Genomic DNA, 21,165 nt, shown 5'->3' with positions numbered 1-21,165 from the left:
GTGAGGAGCAGCCACACTGGAGCAATTTAATAATGAATTGATTGGTTTATTATTTGATTTGGGATGGTGAGAAGAGTGTTAGGAGGAGCTAAGGATAGAAGAATACTTCCCACTTTCTCCGCTAGTCAGTGGCTGGAACACAGAGAGCGCTTGTTTTATTGTCTCAGTAAGGCTGTTTGTTTTATTGTCTCAATAAGCCCATTGGTTTAGCTTTGAAGCTCAAAAAAGCAGGAGGGCAGGCATTCATTTGCTAATCTGGTTGCCTATCCTATCAAGGAGCCCCCTGCCATTGCTGTGAAAGTCCATTGACACCGAATTAAAAAACAAAACAAAACAAAAAAMCCCCAACTTTACCATGTTACTGATAGAATTGCATTGTTGCAACCAAAGCCACRAAACAAAGCTCCTAACTGCTCAGGGGCTGCTTTTGATGGTCCAGTCCCTCATAGCGCACCCTCTCCATCAATGCCACTTTGTTGGGATGCTGCTTGCTGCCCGCAGAAATGCAGCCCAGCAGGCTCTTAACCCTCAACAGCTTTTTGGCCCGAGTCCTGTCACCCTTTCCCATGCAGGGCTTGAGCAAATTCCTAGCTCAGGTTGCTTTGAAGATCCAGGGATCAAATAGTGATGGCTTCATGCAAGAGAAAGTTCTGAGCAGCTGCATATTGAATTCCTTTGGGATCTGTCTGGGGTGTGGGGGTGAGGACCAGCAGAGACATTTCTTGCCACTTACATTATGAAAGGTGTCTAAGAGGCAATTTCAAAAGGAAAATCGCAACTGGCTGCACCTAACAGCCACTCCTGCTCATTAGCATTTGTATTGCATGGATCAAATTTTGCCTTGATTTATACCCAGTAGTCTGAGCTCAGCATTCACGGAAGCACAAGATTTTGCTTTTGGGGCCCCAAGACTTACCGTTTTGCCTTTTCTTTGGTGAAAAACATAGAGCATGTTCTTAAGAGTAGAAGTGGGGTGAAGAGCCTTTGAAGGGACAGATTCTTTTTATCTTTTGCAGAGCACTTCACCTGAGAGGTGAAAGAGAAGCTGATGAGTTGGCWGGAGGGTCAGAGAGGGCCATGCTGTTTAATTGCAAACAGCAGTGGAAATAATTCTCAGAGACACTACATTGCAGTGAGGGAAAGGACATTTGAGTCATCCTCATTCTGGAATCGTAAGTGTTTTCAGGTTGACCTGACCTGAATTCAGGTAGGCAGTTTCTGTTCAAAGGATGCCCAGCAAAATTTGCACGGCTGATTTTAACCAGTGAAGCTCAGACTGTGATTTAATTTAAAATAAATGCAACCTTTAGAAGAAATAGTAGTTTATAGTAACCAAAGGCCCTTTCTCATGGAAATAAACAGTCTCCTCCTTGCATCTATTTTTCTAAACTTGAATTGAATGAACCCACTTTAAGGGAGTCTTTAGAAAATTCCATGATGTCTGGTTCAGCCTAGGTTTATCTGGAGAAGGATACTAAATGGTCTTGTTATTTTAATCCCCTTTAATTTCCCTACTGACTACTTATGTCTCAGACAGAAGGGAAGGTGGCACCTCCGAGGCTGGCAACTAGGACATCTAAAATTAGTCAGCAGCAGGTGTGCTTCTCTCCAACCCCTGGATTGCAGACAAGTGGTAAGGTTTTTGAAGTTGAACTTCAGTTTTATTTTGAAAAACAATTCGTACCATGCTAAGAAGTGCAATGCATTTCAGTGGTCTTTGCAGAGAACACTGTTATTTTGCCATACGCATGGACTCATAGATTCTAGGGTGGGTTTTGTCTGGTGAGTGGAGTCATCTAGGCTGYTCACGTAGCCTTAGGCTCCCATTTCGGTCAGTTCTGTTTGATACACTCAGTGGAGCTCAGGACAAGATTAATTCTCTAGTATGTCTCAGCTGGGTCAGACAAATGGTGACCTAAGGGGGCTTTTCTCTCAAYTGATTAGAAAAGGAGGCTGAGGCTGAAATACAGCATCAACGCAACAACGTATCTGATGGTAGGTGAGCTGAATCCTGCACTAACAACCTAATTCCCTTGAGTTTGCACTGAKAGGTAAAAAGCAGGCCTAAGCTTAAGACTGGTTCACCAGCTGCACTGAATACTTTCAGACGTGCACTGTGATGGTCCTAGGATCCAGATTATCTGGGMGGGGAAGTTCTCAGATGTATTTGGGAGCCTTACGGGACACCTCATCCAGCAGTAGTTATGCCATACTTGGCTCTTCTGAATGCACACCGGATATTTTGACTAGAAGCTATAGCAAACAACATGGACTCAAAGTGTGAGTRGGTGAGGAACTTTCTGGACTGAATCTGCTCTTTTCCTCTCAGATCTGACAACACATCAAAATTCAGTAAGATTTAAGTCATAAAATTACTAAATAAATTTTTAGAATTGAAGCTGAGTCTTCTAAATCAGTTGGAGAGGTTTTTTTTTTCTTTTTCTTTAATACTCTAGATCTATAAAGGGCGCCAAACTGGCATAAATTCTGAATTGGTCAACTGCCTAAATTCAGTTCTGAATTCAACAGTTGAATCATCTGTCCTCTGTGGATTTAGAGCAGTGTTTGTGAAGGTCAGAATTTAGTGCTGAATGTTCAGCAAAAAGAAAGCATTCAGTAGCTCTAGCACATCAAAGACAGGGGATTCCTCAGTGCCACAGAATGCATACAGTGTGTATGGSTTGTGACTAGTGGACACTGCCTTTTAGAAGTAAAATTGCAGTTGGCAGCAGTTTTTATTTCACCCCATGGTATAAAACGCTACTCTGAGAAGAACCAGTTTGTACAAAATGAGTAACCACAAGATCTTTGTTTCCTCATTCCCAGAATCCAGCTGTAAGTCTGACTCAGAAGTTATTAATCTTTGCTGGATAAAAAGGAATGCAATGTTCTGTGAATAGTGCCTGCTTAGTAAGTAATTTTGTTCAAGAATCTACTAGGTACTTTTCACTCTAGCTGGTTATTGGTCATGTAAAGTAAATATAGTTCATGTTCAATAATTACCTTCTAATCCATGCAGTTAGACTGCAGTTTGTAAGGACCAACTTGGAGGCTAGTGAGCATAGCCATGAATGTGGCTCATACTTCCAGTGACAGACAGCAACCAGAACAGTCTTAGCAAGCAGCATATGGGATACTAAGTGGCTTACAGCTGGCAAAATGACACCCTCTCATCATCTGCAGTAGAAAGAATTATAATTTATGAGGTAATATGTTTTAAGTTCATTTGGACCTGAGAACTTAGGAAGAGCGTTAACGAGACAAGGAGTCAGAAGGCTTAAGCACAACTTAAAAGAATTCCTGCAGGAAATTTGTGCTGATCAATCCAGTCTTTTGCTAAGATACAAATGGTCCAGGCTCCTTGCTGTATAGTGAAGCCTTCAGTCTCCTTCTTACCTTCCCTTCTAACCAACAGCAGTATTTTTCTAGTTACGTAACACGGATTCAACTCAGTGTCTTTTTATGTCAGTATTATCCTCTACTTCAAATCAAAATCTGAGTAACTGGTTTTCTTCTGCCTTTATTCTTCCCATTCTAAAGCAAAGGAAAGACTCTTCGTTCAGGCTATGCTAATTGTCAAAGAAAGAGAACATTAATAAGTAAATTCAAAAACTTTACTCAAAATTTGTCTCAGYCAAGGTGAAGGCAATGCACTCAATGTTTTGTTGTTGGGTGTATGGAATCAACACATGTGAAAGTGTTTTGGCCCTTTCAGTTGTAAGCTGTATATATGATCATGTCATTTCATAAGCTGAAGCTCTAATCAAGAGAAACCTCAAAACCACAGACTGTCAATATTATATGTGGCACAAAACACACAGTAAAGGAACCACAAGCATCTCAGTAGCTTGTGATTTTAAAGATTAAAGAAAAAAAAGAACTTACTAGCCAAGTGTTTCCAAATAGGTTAGGCCATTCTAGGACATAATCAATAGAAACACCACGTTGATTTTGCTACTGGTTATTTTGACCTGTGTTTTTTTAAAGTAATAACCTGCCAGTGTTTGGACTTTTAAAGACATTGGTGGGACTACTGAAAGGACTGTGTGACATATACACACTTGTTTTAGTTTGGTGTAAAGCAGGAGAAAACATAAGAGGTATAAAAGACATGGAAAAAGGCATTCAAGACAAAGGCTTCTGGGTGGAATTCCAGGTCATGAGATGTTTTATCTGTTTCTCTCTGAGTCAGAATCTGTAAATGAAGAAAGAAGGATGTCTTAGAATACCTTTCTTCATCAACAGCAAAAACAATAACTGAACTTAATAATATGAAACACTATTGCTTTAAGCCCTGAGTCTTTAGGAGTGATTCTATATCACTAAGTAATTAAAATGATTCTAAATATGAATTTTTTATCCTAAGAAGGGTGTCAGCATAAGCAAGTAATTGCTATTTTTCAATGGCTTGGACTCTTAGCACTAGCTTACCTCATTACAACAAAAGGCAATATGTTAGTACCAAAGCCAAATTTTGCTTTGGAGGAGGAATTTCTCACTTCTGGAGCTGATACCACATATAGAACCTGTACTACCTGTAGGAGCTTATAGGAGAAGTCAGATGTAATTAACCAACTAGTTACTAGGGGTCACTGTAGCACCACTTGATAGAAGTGAAAGAATCCTCCTTTGGCAAAAACCCATGGAAGTGGAATCAAGTCCAGCAAAGAATCTAAACTCCCTGCAGCTGAAAAAGGTTTGCTAAATTAGCTGTATTATAAACATAAGATCTGAAGTCTTCCTCTAGAATGAAATAATTCACTTGGCATTTGGTATTGTTCCCATGCATTAACAGTCTTTTTAATCTTGTTTATATATTTTATTTTTCCCATAACTAAAAGGTTGAAATTCAAAAAAACCTTTAATCAGCAACAGCATTATGATTTCGTATCTCATAATCATATCCTCAATAAACTGGTCTACAAGGCAACAAATAACTGTCATTTGTTGGTAAAACATGTATTTAAGATATGCATTCTCATTTTTCTGTTCACTAATTCTGGACAATGACGTTGTAATAGAATTGAGAAGGTGAAGGAAAAGTGGCTGCCTTGGCCACGAGATGGCAATGCCACGTCTCTGGGGAATACTAACTTCACAAGGTTAATAAATGATTTATTTGTCAGAAAAATTTTCCTTACCATTTTATTTCTACTTCTGAAAGAAATTAAAACTCCTTCCTTTTGGCCTTAGAGTCCCTTTTCTGTAATTTAGTTCAGCAGGCATTTATATCAGAACTGGTGAGTTAATCCGTTATTAGCCCATAATCATTATTTATACAACCTCTCTAAATATGGTGTTTACTTTGTTTAAATACTCATTACAAAATTGGACTGGAACAAAGAGAAAATTATCTTTGACATGGATGTATATAGTATAACTTAGAGGTCAAAGTCAAGGTTGTTAACTACAAACTTTGCAGGAAGTAGTCCTACAATTACAAGGCAAAGAATAAATGTGAACTGTATTACTTTCAGATATGTAAATTGAATGACCCCTAACTTACCGGCTGATAGCAATATACAGTTCAAGTAAGTATTTTAACTACCATTTGAAATTGCTCTTTCCTCTTTATTAATTCATTTTAGAAAAACGGTAATGGAAGGTATTCCAGGATACATCCTGCTATGAACTTAAAAGTACTGTAGGACTGAAGGAGACTTCTAGTCTTCACCATGAGTGATGGTCAAATTTAGAGAAAAGCTCCAAGAAAAGATGGAGTTTGAAAGGGTGAGGAAAAGGAGTACAATTTAGAAAAAAGACTCAGGCTTTTTCCTTTTTTGAAGAACAAAGACTGCTTCAGACTGCTGAAGACTTAYTTGGTTTTAATCAGTAATACTACCACCTCTTTAAAACTCTGTCCAGAATGTACAAACAAGGTAAGAAAACTTAAAATTGGGGATTTCTTTTTCTGTTGCTTAGTAGGAGACTCAATGTCCTTCAGTTTCTGTTTGGATAGCCCTCTGAGCTCAGGAAGGCCGACCACCAAAATCCAAACATATAACTTGGTTCTAGATTTTGAACCTTGAGACACCAAAAACAAATATAATAAGCTTTCTCAAAGGACTATTTTTCATTTGCTCTTTGTTCAGCCAGTGAATCTAGTCTGGAGAACAGCTTTGGGCTCCTCCTCAACATTTGATATAGACATACTCTTTAACATCATAGGGACCAGCTGCATGAATAAGCACTCAATTTTCTAACCCACATGATCCAAGGTTATTTTGCAAGTAAAAGCAAAACATTTTCTTACAATTTGTGTTTTTATTTTATAAAATGATCCAGCTCATTGCCCTGTTTGACATATGTCAATGTCTTGCTGTTAGCATTTCTCTCTTAAAACTGGATAGGTATGTAGAATTTCCTGATCAGTTCAAAGAGAAGAAAAGCCAGTGGCTATGTTAAAACAAAACTTGATAAAAACAAAGGCCTTATTAAATGAATGAAGTCTTTAACAAATAAGTCACCAACCTTCTTGTTGGATGTTCCAAAAAATGCTAGTAAAGGCAGTTTAAAATCTTACTGAATTAAACAATTAGGAGCTCTAACACAAAAAATGTGTAACAAATCAGAGTTTCAATGCAGTAGACTTCTAAAGAATTAAAGAACTAAAGCCCAAGGGATAGAACTTGTACATTTTCTTTTCCCTTTTTCTTTTCACTTCTCATTGCTTTTGTGGAGAAAATCAATTAAATATCTTTACTGTACACTTGATACCATGTAAATTTTCCTAATTTCTGCAACTTGAATTTCCTAAATTTTTTCCTTGCACTTTTTTGATGTCTAATGTGTCTCTTTTATATTTAAGTTTCTCTTGCCAACACATGAGATCTTGTATATTTAATGAGAAAAATTAAACAAGAATTTTGCAAAAACGAGTTTTTAAATGCCAAAGCTTACTTTCATTTTCCTCTGCTCTAGGCTGTCTTGAGTGCTAGAAGAAATGCAACAAAATTTAATAAAGCTTTCCTATATTAACATTGATTAGACATTTAATTTAATGTAGCTAAAAATATGAAAAAGAATGTTTTTAAAAAAATTTTAAATACCATAAGTAAAGAAACTACAAGAGTCTCTATAACTAAGATAAAGTGAAGCTTATAATTACTCTTAATATTAAAAAAATGACTTATTGTAAACAAATATGACTGTCTGGTTTGCTCTTAAATTTTACTCTACCTTACTCTATTTTGTAAAAGACTTGTTTCATTTAAGCAGCTACTCCTATGATCAATTTTAGATTTCAACAGTATTGATAACATTACGAAAATCTAAAATTGCAGTTTAGTTTTAATAATTTCTGATCTTTTTTCAAGTTTGTTAGCTTCAAAAATAAAATTCACACATGGGGAAAAACTGCTATGCTTTCAGGGATTTATACTGATTTAACGGTGATTTTATGCTCATAGCCCTGCTTTCAGAAGTATTACTGAAACCAAACCTAAGGGTAATATGTTCTTCTGAGATGCATGTGAGAGAGAGTTTGGCATCTGGATTTGGTATCTTTAATTTCCATGTCCAGTCAGAACTGAGGCTTTAAAAGACAAAATAAGTAAAAACATGGCATGTTGCTGAAGCAACTCTGTATGGTCATTTCAGCTAAAGGTCTTTTGTCTCTTCATCACAGGATGTCACCTAGAGCACAGAAAGTATCTGTAGCCCCTTTGCGTTTATGGTGACATTGGAGGAGGGTGCAGAACTGTTTTCAAAGCTCAAAGACCTCACATAACCAGAAGCTCATGTGTTTCCATGCTCATGCTTTTCCCCGATCCAAATGATATTAATGCAGACCTGCATGGGAGGGAAGGTTAAACGATGTGAGCAGCCCAATAACAGAACAGTGCTGATGGCAAATCTTTGAGCAAATCGGATCAAACACTTATTAATTGTCCATCATTAATGCAGCATGTTTTACCTCTGTGCCACCTTTGGTGGACTGCTCATTTCTTTTTACTGCTATGGTCTATTTACATCAAGAGGGCTGAATCAGCTATCTAAAAGCATACATATTTCAGAAATGACTGTACATGGTTCTATAACAAAATATTTGAATGACTAACTAATGAATGATTTTGAAAAGCTTCGCAGAACTACTCCCATAGGTTTGTGTTTTAATTTAATTCTGAAGTGTTTGTTTGAAAGTTTTTGGGGTTTTTTTCATGTTTGCCTGTTGCTCACAGACTTCATTATGACAGTTTTTGACAAGGCCATCTGTAACCTTTGACTACTGCAACTGTGTATCATTTGACACTGAATCTGTCACTTAAACYGCTGAAAGTTTTAGGAAAATTTATGGTAAATAAAAATTTTCAGCATTCTGTACTATTTGTCCTCAGTTTGGAGTAAACAGCCCACATCAGAAGAGCTTGGATTATCTTAGAGCAGAGGGAGTTAGTCTAATCTGGAGCACATTTAGCCATGTAATGCTGGGCCATTAGCAGATAATTGAGGTTGCTCAGATCAGAGCAATCAGTATTTCTGTCCTGCTACTTGCACTGTGCCACATAGCCATACCTACTATAACATATTCTGTACCTAATTCTCTCACCAGTTGGTACGTCACATCTGAGGCCAAATTTTCAGAAGCTTAAAATTTTACCTGTCGTTTCACCAGTGATTTTAGGTGACACACTTTGGTTCACTTTTTCATTAACCAGTATGAAGCATCTTATCTGTGACCTATCTGCTCCACTTCATTTCTATGATATAGTTATTTATATCTAACCTAGCCGTGCCCTTCTAGTCTGGAGTGAAAGACAAGGACCTCTACAGCAAGGCTCACCTGACTGGCTTAAGGTGTCTTTCCCACACTAAGATGAATCATACCCCAAACTTGCCTTTTTCTCTGCACAGATTATAACAAGAATGTGGCCAACTGGTTTAGATACTGACATCTTACTGGGAAAGTCTGAATTGTTGAGATTAACCTACCACCATCACTTATGCCTGATTTTCGGAGGTGGAGAATTCTTCACTGACTTGAGCTGGCTCTGTGGCTACATTTGGCTTTTTGAATGCCAGAGGAAAAGCATCTTAAAATGATTTACTCTGATAGATAGTCAAAATAAGAAGTAGCTTGTGGAACTGCCACATTCTGATGCATCACAGCCAGATGGTGTATGTACTACATCTGCAAATGTTATTCTACCTTTGGGGTTCTCATTTGGACTAGCATGTTTCAGAGGAAAGCTGTGAGGTTGGTTGTTTTGTTGTTCTGTTGTGTTTTGTTGTCTTGTTTTTAACAACACAACTATAACTAAGCCAGGAAAACCCACTAATTGTCAGTATTATTTTACACTGGATTGGGAAAAATGGCAATATTATAAAGGAACCATAAGACTCCAGTATCCCATAGACTGGCTTCTAATTAAAATTCCTCCCAGCTTCAAAACAGTCGGGACTGAAAGCCACTCTTCTTACAGTTTCAGGATGACTGACAAAAAAGTGTTCTGACTAGCTACAAGCAGCAAGCCGCTGCATCAATAGATGCGACCTTTTTTTTTTAGACCATCTCAACTACTTTCATAATGCTCCAGTGAAGTGATGCTTTATGAATTTAAAAACATCAAAAATGTCATTCCAAAGAGCTGTGTAAGGTACCAAACACAGTCCCAGTTTCGTGTATATTTTGCCTGACAATTAACTGAAAAGCTTCACCTGCAGCTTGGCAATTCATGAGAAGKGCACTAAGATAAGAGAAATATGCTTTAATTTAACATGTCCATTGTGCTGAGCCACTGACTCGGTTGCAAATGACAGCACCACAAATGCATTCAAAGTCCTCTGGTTTGCATGCCTGAAATGAATGGAATTATGAAGCATCTCTCAAGACAACAGACTCGAAGAAACCATTCACATGGGTTGAGAGTTTGCCATAAGGAGGAGTGCTAGCAAAAAAGTCACATCAGAACACTCATTTGCACACTTAGTTTAAGGCTTGGATCAGGGAAGTATCCATAAAAGTGGATGGGATTTATGTTTGAAAGTCACTTAGCTGAGTACAGGGATTTTTTCAGTGGTACCTATTCTTTATTTCCCCAAGACCAGAAAAGGTGTACAAGAAGAAGAGAGGACGAACAGACAGGACAAAAGTGGCTCACAGCTGCTGTAAATGCAACATTGTGGTGACTAAGAAGGAGACCTTTCATTTCCCAGTTCAGAAGTGCTTTWTCCTATGCTTACTTCTTGCTATACTACTGTAATCAAATGTGCTCAAAGGCAGGCTCACCATCAATATATCTGGTGCTACATCACTGCATTAGTTCTGGGAAAAAGCACAGATGTGACAACTGTACCCTTATCAATAAATATCATATAATTTTTCCAAAGTTCTAATTTTTTGCATCACCTCTAGTAGTCATCATATGCAGTATTCAGTAACTCCACTGCATCTTACTACTAGAATTGAAATCTTAAGATTTATTTCAAAAAAAAAAAATCTGAAAATTATTTCTGTGTAGGGTCTGTGTAGAGTTAGCACAGGTGACTTTTGTGAAGTTGATGATTTAAAAAAAAAAAACAAAAAACTTGTGTAGCTCATTTAAATAACCAGAAGATAAGTTAATTATTTACCTTGTATAAGGAGATCAAGGAGGACATTAGGATCAGGTGTGATTATAGTCTACACCTGTAAAGAAGCAGCTCAATAAAAGTTTATTGGCTGGCTTTTGAAAAGAAAGGTCTACTGGGAATGCTTGGTTAGTTCTTTATGGGTTGACAAGCTTGATAACAAGAGGTACAGTAAGCTGTGCTGTAACCAGCAGAAGGAAGCTCTGAGTATAGGACATAACTACAAGGTAACCGGAAGCATTGTCGTCTTCTTTATTTACCCTGTTTCTGGTGGTCASGTTGTAGCTTTGTCTCGTGAGCTCCCAAACATGAAAAAGCAGCACAAGATAGAGATCTGTTAGTTCATTCTGTGCCTGTATGTTTAAAAACAAACAAGAAAAGTATTTTCACTCTAGGTGACTTCTAATGACRTTGACAACTGGACTAAATTACACAGCTGCTAAATTTATTACAGTCTTAGGCTATATTTTAGTAATAATATCTAATCTTGTGGCTGAGATAAGCAGTACAGCTTTTTATCCCTCTGTTTGATATCTTACACGACTAAAAAGCAGGTACCCTGTGCTTATGTGCTAAAYGTGCACATGAGGGAAGTGCGCTGTAGACTGGCCTGTCTACTGGCAGCTAGCATGTTCCATCATGTGGCTGGATAGGTAAAACCAAAATGAAGCCATCTACTGTTCTGGGACATAAAAGGCAGCATTTAGTTACAGATGCATATGTATATTCCTGTCATGACCCAGTATTACATGATTTTGCATTTTGTGCCCAGTGATGTGATGGGAATGGACCTTCAAGAAAGAGGCTAGGATGGGACAACAAATTAATTTAACGTAGTGCTGTTCTCTCACACTTGGGATGCTCTCAGAAAGAAGGAGATAGCACGTGAGCTATATTCAGCCAAAAGGCTCTGGATAAGGTATTGTTGACTTAGTGAATGTAATTCACTTGTTAAGTCTGGATTATTTTCACTATTAATGTTTTATTTTATTTGGTCATCATTAGGACCAGCAGTGATCTTACCTGTTAGCATATTGTGAAGACTCAGTCCGAGTCTTAGCCTGGGGAAAATTTAGAGTTGCTAGTATTACTGAAACAATGTCTTAAAAAATAAAGAATGAAAGTTTTGGAGCTAGGTAATTAAAAAACAACCACTGAGTCTAACCTCCTGCCTAAAACAGAGCATAGGATGCAATGCTGTATGAACATGGCACCTGTCCAGAACATAACATAGTAACTCACTGTAGAGCAACATGACATATTCTGGAGAGTATTAATGAAGATTGATATAGCTCATCAGGAAGAAAGCAAATGTAAAGTACTGATTTGACACAAGCAATGATAACTACTAAGTAACAATAAAAGAAAAAAAAATGGTGTAATTAAAACTCTGTTATCCAGAGCTGTGGCATGTGTGTGGCTTTTGGGAGGAGGTGGCTGCTTTCTTTTTTAATCTAGATCAGGTATACTGTAGATAATTCACTCCTGATTTTTCATATTAGTGATAATTTTCTACRTTCCTAGATGGAAGGTCTCTAAGGAAAATCCTGGTACTGTGGAGAATCAGGTGCAGAACTACATGGCATTACGTTTTTCTAAAATCAAGAAATGGGGATCAAATGCTTCTAAAAGACTCACCTCTCAGTGAGATGCAGCCAGAGAGCTTGACCACCTGTATGTACTGAAGATTTCATGGTGCTTTTAACTGTCATAAATTAAAACACAGCTTCCTGGCCACGTTCCATTGAGGGTAATTGATTCATCCTCCCCAAATTTCCACTCAATAGTTCTAATTGAATTTTTTTTAATAGTGAATCTAATCAACCTTCAGGACAAAACACTTATTTTGCCTAGCTCTTGACAAGCAAGTGTTTTGTTTGCATTATTATCTCTATAATTAAAGTCCCAGCTGCCAAAATTGAAAAGAACTATAGAAATTAATAATTATTTCCATTGTAAATACACTGTACAGTATTGTTGGCTTGGGAGAGCAGCCATGATTCCAAGTCAGAGATGGCAGTATTCCACTGATGAACTCGAGATGAAAAATGTGCGTACATGTGTGCGTTTGTGTGTGGGGGGAGAGGGGAAATGGCAAAGAGAAGGGGAAGTGATTGGCGCAAGCGTGTTCTTCCGCTTTCAGAATGCATGCAGTGCATGCTAAATGTAAATCCTAGCTCACTGAATACTATCTCAGATTTACTAATAGTACTCCTGAAAAGCCTCGTCATCTCTTTGAAAAATGGTAAGCAAAAAGCAGCAGGAGCAGTCAGAATGGTAGCAGCATTGCCCATTAGTTTGAATTAGTCATGCTCCTCAGGGCTTTGATCAAAACACTTGGTTCCAACTCTTCCCCTCGCTTCGCCTCATAAGTTAGGCCTTCTGGTACTACTGGGAAAAAGTGTAACTGGCTTGGCATCTTCTCTGTGCTGTAACAGTCCACCCTCCTAGCATATTTTTAAGTTCTCTTCAAGTTGTTCTTCCAGCTGTTGCATCTTTCTCCACACTTCCCCCCTAGGTCTCTGTATTCCTTTCAGAGATCCACTTTCCCAAGCCATGAATTCTTCTCCTTTAGGTTTTCAATGAGTGTCTGATAATCCCAGCCTAAGTAAAAGGCTTTATGTTCATATACAGTTTACAGCATAGTGGCAAATCAATCATCTAGAAAATAGTTTTCTGGTGAACACTTCAGTCAAAGCATTCTGGGAAATCATTTACTTTCTTTATGACTAAGTAGGGCCTGAAGGGATGCAGATGGGGAAATATATACTGTTTACTGCAATAATTTGAGAAAGACACTTCTACCAGATTGTGCATCTTCTGCTAGTTGATAGGAAAGACTCTGGCACATTGAATTATTTATTTAGATGAGTAGAAATTCTAAAAGGGCACCTAACCATATGTTTTAGATGCTTTTGGCATCACTAGAAATGCATCACAAATAATATCTTAAAAGTACAGCAGTATAATAAACCACCTCAAGGAAGCAACACAACCTATAAGCTTAATTACTCTGAATACTCTAGCAATTACTCATCTTTGCAATTCATCCCATTTTTAAAATGCCTGGGGGGAAACATGAGCCTTGCAGTTTCTCCTTGTGTGGAATGTGTAAGCATGATGCACTGAATTATCAGGCTAGACTTGAATAAAAGCATCCATTCACATTTTGTAAAGTACTTCAAAGCTTCAAAACTGAACTGTATGTGTGTGGTTCACCTGTGAGCCTTGTTACTTGACTGCTAGTGCTATAAAAGCTGTGCAGAACTAGGGACTGAATCCTACCAGGAATTTGGAGGGAAGCCAAAAATTTTGCTAGACTGGGGGAAGGCAAATTCTATTGCAATTTGCTAAAAAGGCAGTGTCATAAGATCACATTTACTTATGGCTTGCATAGTTGTGTCCTGTCTGTGACTTGAACTCTCTGGGGACGTGGTAACACACAAGTAACAATGAAGCAAGAGAACTCATGCATTTAAAAATCAAGAATAGTGTTTTGAAGCCTTTTTCCCCATGAAGACTTTCTTTGATTGCTGAGCAGGTTGGTTGCTTTCGTCAACTCTACCATCACCTATAATGAAAATCAGTACCTCTGGTTTTGGTATGATTAGTTTTTCAGAAAACAGGATAGGCTATCATTAAACTTAAAGTTTCAATATTTTTGTACCTTATTCCTATATTTCTTCCTTTAAAATGTTGATTAAAAAAAAGCCTAGCAGGGAGATGTTCAACGCTTCTGTCACTTAGTTTTCTGAATTTCTCCCCTTACATAACATTGTGAAGGACAAACAGTGAAATCCTTGGCTGCTCTCCCTCAGCGGCTTCTCTACTTCAATGTTGTATCTACACAAGAAACAAGAATTTTTCCATTGCCACGCTTGATTACAGGTTTTCTCTGTGCAAAACCTCCAGACACTGGGCAGTTCCATAAAATACTCTGGGATTATACAATCTGAGTCTAAGACGAGTAAGATCTCTTTGCATTTATTGAAATCTGCATAAGTAAGCATATCTCTTCCTCACAGTTTAGCAGGTTTCAGTGGATGCTGACATTTCACTACATATTGAAAGACTGCAAGGCAGCAATACCGAAATAGGATTACCGACTCTTATCTGAAGAGAAGCAGTTTCTTACTCGTGAGTAGTGGTGGTTTCTGTAATACTCATTCACGTTAAAATCATCCAGATCAAGTGTTAGGCTCTGCTTACACAGCTCGCACATCTTTACTGCCCCTAGATCAGCACCTGCAATAAGGCAAAAGATTAAATATTTGACTTTAAACTACATTGTGCGTGTGATAAAATCAGAATGAAAAAAACTTTATTTTAAAGCTATTTTCTATATAAGGTTGATAACTTTGAATTGGAATTCTACTGAATCATTTAAATCCATGGAATTTTTTTATACCAAGCACATGTAACAGCGGAGATGATTAGAACAGTCTTCTGTTGAATTCTGCGTGGTATATGACTGCTTTGGATTTCTGTTTGCTTTTAAACCATAAAACTTGTAGCTTTTTATGGACTAAAACTGCAGGAATCATGAGCTAAACTGATGAAAGAAGTAATGATGGATTCTATTATATAAAACTGTTGTGTTTAAGGCTTGGTCACTACAACAAAGTCAAGAAATTGTCTGGAATTGTTTACTTGTATCTTCCTCTTGCTATTCTTAAGGCACTAATAGGTTTAATTTGTCTGCTATCAAAAATCATATGCTCCCACCCTGTAAGTCCTACCCCTTTTCTTCTAAAGGAAGATTAAAAAACAAAAAACAAACAAAATTGTAAAAATTAAAGTTTTGAGGGGGAGAGGGAAACCTACATTCAATGTGCAGATGGCATACTTCAAAAAGCAACTCCCCTGCCCCCCCCACATCAATGACCAGAAGCAAAACTTCTGCTTGTTAAGATTCATCTCCCTCAAGCATGCTTCTTAGGATGCGATCCCAATTAGTTCTTTCATTGCTTAATAGACTACCTCTTTTCCTCATTCCAGCTCCCAAACTATCTAAGAAACTCCCTCTAAACAGGATTGCTTCCCTGTTTTCAAGTAGCACTGAGGGGAAGCTTAAATTATTCTGCGAGGACAGGATTTGGGGAAGGTTTGGGAAATGTGACTCACTTCCCTAAGCTGGGGGCAAGCCAGGAATTTAAATGAACAAGGTCTGGCTGGGAACCAAGTACACAGGATTTAACTGATATATTATCTGCTTTTTAAGACCAAAGATACAAAGCTGGCACAAGCTATTATCTTCCCACATACAGGATTAGAATTTTTACACAACCTACATTACGTTACTGTGTGTGAGTACCACATACCTATATACAGTCTCTCTGGAGGTTAATTCTCTGGTTATTATTTGATGGTGGCTTTTTTATTTGTGTTTTTAAATATTTAAAGGGAGTAAGCTTAAAATTACACCATGCATTGAGGAATTTCTGAAGTCATAGTATACTGCAGTGCTTAACATTATGGAAATGTGTCTAAAAAAGTAAATACCAAATTGTGTTGTGATCACCTTCAATCTCCCGAGGAAGATGTGGTCCGTATTGTGAAAACAAGCAGCTTCCTGACTTATAAACTTAGAGCAATATAACATCATTGATGCTCTTCATTCAGAATGGAAATAGAAATTATATTGCAAGAATAGTACTTACATGCAAAAAAAAGCGCGCTGACAAGGCAGAGAGAAAGTAAAGTTTAGACAGCAATAATTAACAGGACTCTTCTCTAGCTGGGAGTCGCCTTCCTGAATGCTAAAATTCACCCTGCCTACATTCCTTCTCCCTGCCCCATCTGAATTTTTAACACAGTTCACATTTCATCTCATTTTATGGATTTCTCATTCAAACTTTCTCAAACTATTAGTCTTGCATGTGTGGTTTATGACCCCTAAAAAAAATTCGCTGTTCACCTGATACTACTACTAGTTGCTGAAGATTGGCTCATTAAATCTTTCAGCAGTGCATATCAGAGATCTTGTTTTAATCTGAAGCATGCACTAGAAAATTAAGTTTTTAGTTATGGTGATCTGCTGACTACATGCCAGGAGCCTATTCAAGTACATTAATTTGTACAGTTACTGTATTAAATGCTTGTGCTACAGGAAAATACTACAATGCTGATCAAGTTAGGAGTTTAAATTTATTGAAAGATAAATTTAAGACTTCACCTGGCTTAACTCCATTAGCAAGGCAGAATTAGTTGAGAGGTAAATCCGGCAGAGGCATCTCAACAGAATGCTCTATATCTTGTGGGTTTCTCTCTCACTTACCTGACTTTATTTTGGCTTCGAGCCATTTTTTGAGACATTTCTCATGAACAAACTGCAGGCTTCCCACACAGCCACATGGCTCTAGCAGTGGATTTGTAGGACAACCTCCAGCAATCTGACATATACGACACCGATCTCCTTCCTCTCCTGAGTCTTCTGCCAGGAGACTRTTAAGACATAACAGAAGAAAGGAAAAACTTCCCTCAGCAAGGTCTATAGTCAAATAATGGRCAGTATCTCTGCACTAATGTTCTAGGATTTGGAGAGATTTTGCTAAGGGCTTTTACTGTATGATGGTGACCTGAAAGCATAATGTGCAACAGTCTGGGATTAATATTTTTCTTAAAGTTGATAATTGTGCAAAGGTAAAACCTTATAGTCTCTAAATACCCTCTATACTTTTGTGTAAACAACATCTGACAATATGTTGTTGAGAATTATACAGCCACTGCTCTTCTTTGAGAGGAACTGGAGTGTTTGAATACTGCCTTTGATGTTTAAGAGGAATACACTTCTGCTGAATGCTCTCCTCATGMAGTTGTGCTGGTATTGCATGCATTTTAAAAATTGGTCCTACGTGGCTTGCTTTCTAGAAATCTTTCTAGATTTACGGTGGTGCAGAAAGAGTTTATTTCTTTGTTAAGAGTGACATTTTAATCAAGTAGGAAAAAATATTATATAACAAACCATTTTAAAGGCTTTCTAATTATGAATGATTGAAAGCAAGTAAACTACTTACTGATTGTAATTTAACATTTTGCATGAAATCTGATGTCTACATTGGGTTTCTCTTTAACAAGCAGACTTCTAAACAAGAAAAACATCAGCCTTGGATTTAACTGTAGATTAATTTGTTAAAAAAAATCTGAATACAAAAAAAACCCCTTACTATTGTTCTCCCTTCTTCATACATTTAAACCCTAGCCACATGAAGCTTCATCTTGGTCCTTAATTTTGTCTATCTACTAATAGCCCTCCATGCTGCACACAATACCTCAGAAAACTAGACTCTCCAGGTTAACCTCATCAATAGAATGATTTTTYCCCCCTCTTTTCCATCTCCTTCAGGTTGGGCTTTAGTCTAACTAAATATTTTGTGTTGGGAAGGAAGGAAAAGGCTTTTGGCTGACAGGCTGGAGGCTTGTTTAAACGAGTATTTGCAACCTTTTAGTCCAAAGCTGGAAACCTGTAGCTGTCTGTTTCATTCTAAATGTTAACTCCACATATAGTATGGCACCTGTAGGTCTGACTTTCCTTAATTAAAAAAAAAAAAAAAAAAAAAGTCTCAGTCTGAAACTTCTGTCTGGCTGACTGCTATGTTCCCTGGGATAAGTGAAAAACTTCAAAACAGCAAAACAGAGACAGTTGGTTTATTTCTAAGGAAGCTGACAACAGAAATGTTTCTCTTGATAATATCTCTGAATCTAATTGTTCAAGCAGTTTCTCAAGACAGAGCGAGCAGCTTGTTGATTACAATATAGCAGCAGGGAAACCTATTGCTCCTTCATTCTGCCTTTATTTGAAAGTCTCTGCAGTCAAAGAAATTACTCTGTTTAGACCACAGAAAGAAAACAGGACAAGCAGACACTTAAAAATAACTTTGACAAGCAAAGCTGTGCCTCTTAGAACTTGAACTTTTGATTGTGGATGAAATACATAAAGCAGCTGAGCTTAAAAGGGTTTAGTGCTCGTTAAACAGGATCTATCCCAAAGCAAGCCCTATAGAGGAACAAAGTGGCAATTTTTATGACGATCTCTCATTACCATGTACAGCACTGTTGAAAGAGCAGACTTGTGGATTGTGGTGGACTCTGTCACATTGAGGAATCTATTTTTTGCCTCCAACTCAGTAACAACAAAACCACAAATATCTTGGATGTCACTGTCCAAGAAGCTTTAGCAATATTTGCTAATGTCTTTCAGGAATAAAGCAAGCATATGCGTGTGATTTGTAGAAGTATTGTGAGGCAAATGCCAGCTTCTGATTCAGTAGCTCTCAGTGTTGCCAACAGAATGACACCCGTAATCACTTTAATACCGGCATGCCCCAGCTACTAAAAGTCATGGCTGTCATGAATGATAAAGACCGAAATGTAACTGGAGTAACTATGAACTTTTTTGTTTCCAACTGTATAGAAAACTAGAAAGATGAATTCATGCTCCAACTGCCATTTGTTTATATATGTTAGTGTTTGCACATATATTAAATATACTCCTCACCTTTCCCGTAGTTGTTTAAGTTTCTCCTGATCTGCCTGTGGCTTCTTCACTTCCTCTGAGCTTGCTGACTGGGAGACTGTTGTGTTGCTCRTGCTACTACTTAGGTTTTGTAAAGCAAATGCTGCTAACAAAGCAAATGGCATCTGATCACGCAAAGCAGAACCTGTCTGGGGATCTGGAGTGAATCTTGTCTGAAACAAGGATGGGCTGGAAGAATCTAAAGATAAAGAACTAAGTGAATTTTGTAAGCTCTCCCCATCATGCGAGGCACCATGGTGAGAAGAAGTACTGAAACCGTTACTGATACTGTCTTCCAGTAAGCTGCTGTCTTCAGGTATACTGCGAAGAGGCGGTGAAAAACCAGAACTTCCTGGAGTAGAAAGAGAGCCTCTGCTGTGTAACAGACACAAGGGTGTATGCGTACTGAATTTTGAACTACCATCCAAATTCAGTGTTTGTGAAGAAACTGTTGCTGAGCTCCTATTTGTKGAGGACTCAGGTCTCTGTGCAGACTGAGATAAGGATCCTTGACTGTTAAGTGCGGAATGTGGTAAAGGCATGGGAAATGTGGATGTGGACAAAGTAACGGAGCCACCATAATGCTTCTGATTGTGTTCATCAGAATGCCATTCTCTGCAATATTTGCAGGCACCAGCCCTATCAGTGGAACTAGTATTACTGTGCCTCTTTGGAACAGACGAATTAGTTGGTCTGCTTTCCAATTCAGAACGATCTGCATCTTCTAAATAATTCCCMTCTGGAGTGTACGACTTGTCACTGTCCCTAGATTTTCTCTGCTGTGGTTCAGCAGCACTGACTGTTAATTTCTTCTTTCTTAAAAGCCAATGGGAAGACTTCCTCTGCCTTGATGAAGCAGTTTTATCATTGTCTGTGCCTTCTTCCAAGCTATGTCGTTCACCTTGTGCTAAGGATTTTTCACTAGATCTGTGGCTCTGTCCCAGAGTACTAGCAAAGTGGCCGACATTCAGAGAAAGACTTTCTTTCTCTAACTGACTGGCATCTTTACTATCTTCCACTTCTTCATGAGAATCTTTCGTGTTTAAGCGCTGGATAGAACAAAAATTTTTCCCTCTTGACCTAAAAGAGGCTCTTTTAGGGTGTAGAAGTGATAAACCACTCAGTTTGTTTGTTGTAGAGAAACCACTAGTTTCTTGGGAGGTAGATATGGACGGTTGAGCTTGTGCCTGCGCAGGAGCACTTCCTATTTTGTTTTTTCTCTCAAGCCCTCTGCAATCTAGGTTGAGCTTAGAGGACAATATTAAACTCTTTCTTCCTTGAGATCTCTCCCTGTTCTCAAATGCAGTTTCTCTTGAGGGTCCCGCACAGTCCTGTGGAACTCCAAGATCTGTGTTCAAAATAAAAACACCTGTCAAAACGCTGCTTTGCTTTTGTATCCAATGTTTAGGGCAGGTTTGGAGTGACTTACAAACATTATTCTGGCACTGATGTTATTGCCTAGTTAGTTATAGGTAAGTCAGTTCTAGTATGCKCTTTGTTGTTAACAAAATGAATTTATTCATGAACTTCTCTAGAATGCAGACAAAGTCAATTTTGYTTGTTTGGGAGCACGTTGAAGAAAGCTAATAAATACTACTACATGATGCACTGGCACCTAAGAAGGCCAATTAATACTTACTTTCCTCCTGGAATGTGGTTCTTGCTTTGTTGAATGTGCAGTTTCAGAAGCAACTACCTCTACGTGAGCAATAGAAAATGTATTGCCCACTTGTGTTAAGGGTTTGTTTGTTTCGTAATGTAAGAAATGGGATTTTCAATGTTAAGAATTTTATCGCGGTTGCTTATTATGCAGTAATGTAAACTTCTAGTGAGCACTTTAATCTGTCCCTGTTTGAATGTGAAGCAGAGTTGATTTTCTGTAAGTACTCTGGGGGAGGCCTGCTGTTTGTTATAACCCTCAAGGGCACCTTGCAAAAGAACTGTGTGTTAACATTTATACACAAAACCATATGTTACGATAACAAACAAACAAAGTTTTAAAGATTCTAATTATTATCTTACAAAGCATGTCACACAAATCATTAGGAAATTGGACAAGTCTCATGAGATGACTGGGAGTC

At 38.0% G+C, this 21,165-nt stretch overlaps 1 protein-coding gene across 1 annotated transcript in view; it reads right to left on the bottom strand.

Moving 5' to 3' along the window:
* Window positions 1-3,519: 3,519 nt before the first annotated feature.
* Window positions 3,520-21,165, bottom strand: part of MARCHF10 (membrane associated ring-CH-type finger 10) — a 33,649-nt gene continuing 16,003 nt past the window's right edge. The window contains exons 4-8 of the mRNA XM_085309947.1: window positions 19,067-20,432; window positions 16,847-17,013; window positions 14,705-14,814; window positions 10,830-10,922; window positions 3,520-4,195 (exon numbers count right to left, since the gene is read on the bottom strand). Of these exons, the coding sequence (XP_085166073.1) occupies window positions 4,067-4,195; window positions 10,830-10,922; window positions 14,705-14,814; window positions 16,847-17,013; window positions 19,067-20,432 (1,865 nt within the window). The 3' untranslated portion in view covers window positions 3,520-4,066. The remainder of the gene's footprint in view (window positions 4,196-10,829; window positions 10,923-14,704; window positions 14,815-16,846; window positions 17,014-19,066; window positions 20,433-21,165) is intronic.

This window comes from Rhea americana, unplaced genomic scaffold (genome assembly GCF_003343005.1).
Source record: "Rhea americana isolate MKP2758 unplaced genomic scaffold, rheAme1 scaffold_308, whole genome shotgun sequence".
Classification (NCBI taxonomy): Eukaryota; Metazoa; Chordata; class Aves; order Rheiformes; family Rheidae; genus Rhea; species Rhea americana.
The sequence above is the reverse complement of the archived record's forward strand: the minus strand, read 5'-3'. Positions and strand labels throughout refer to the sequence as shown.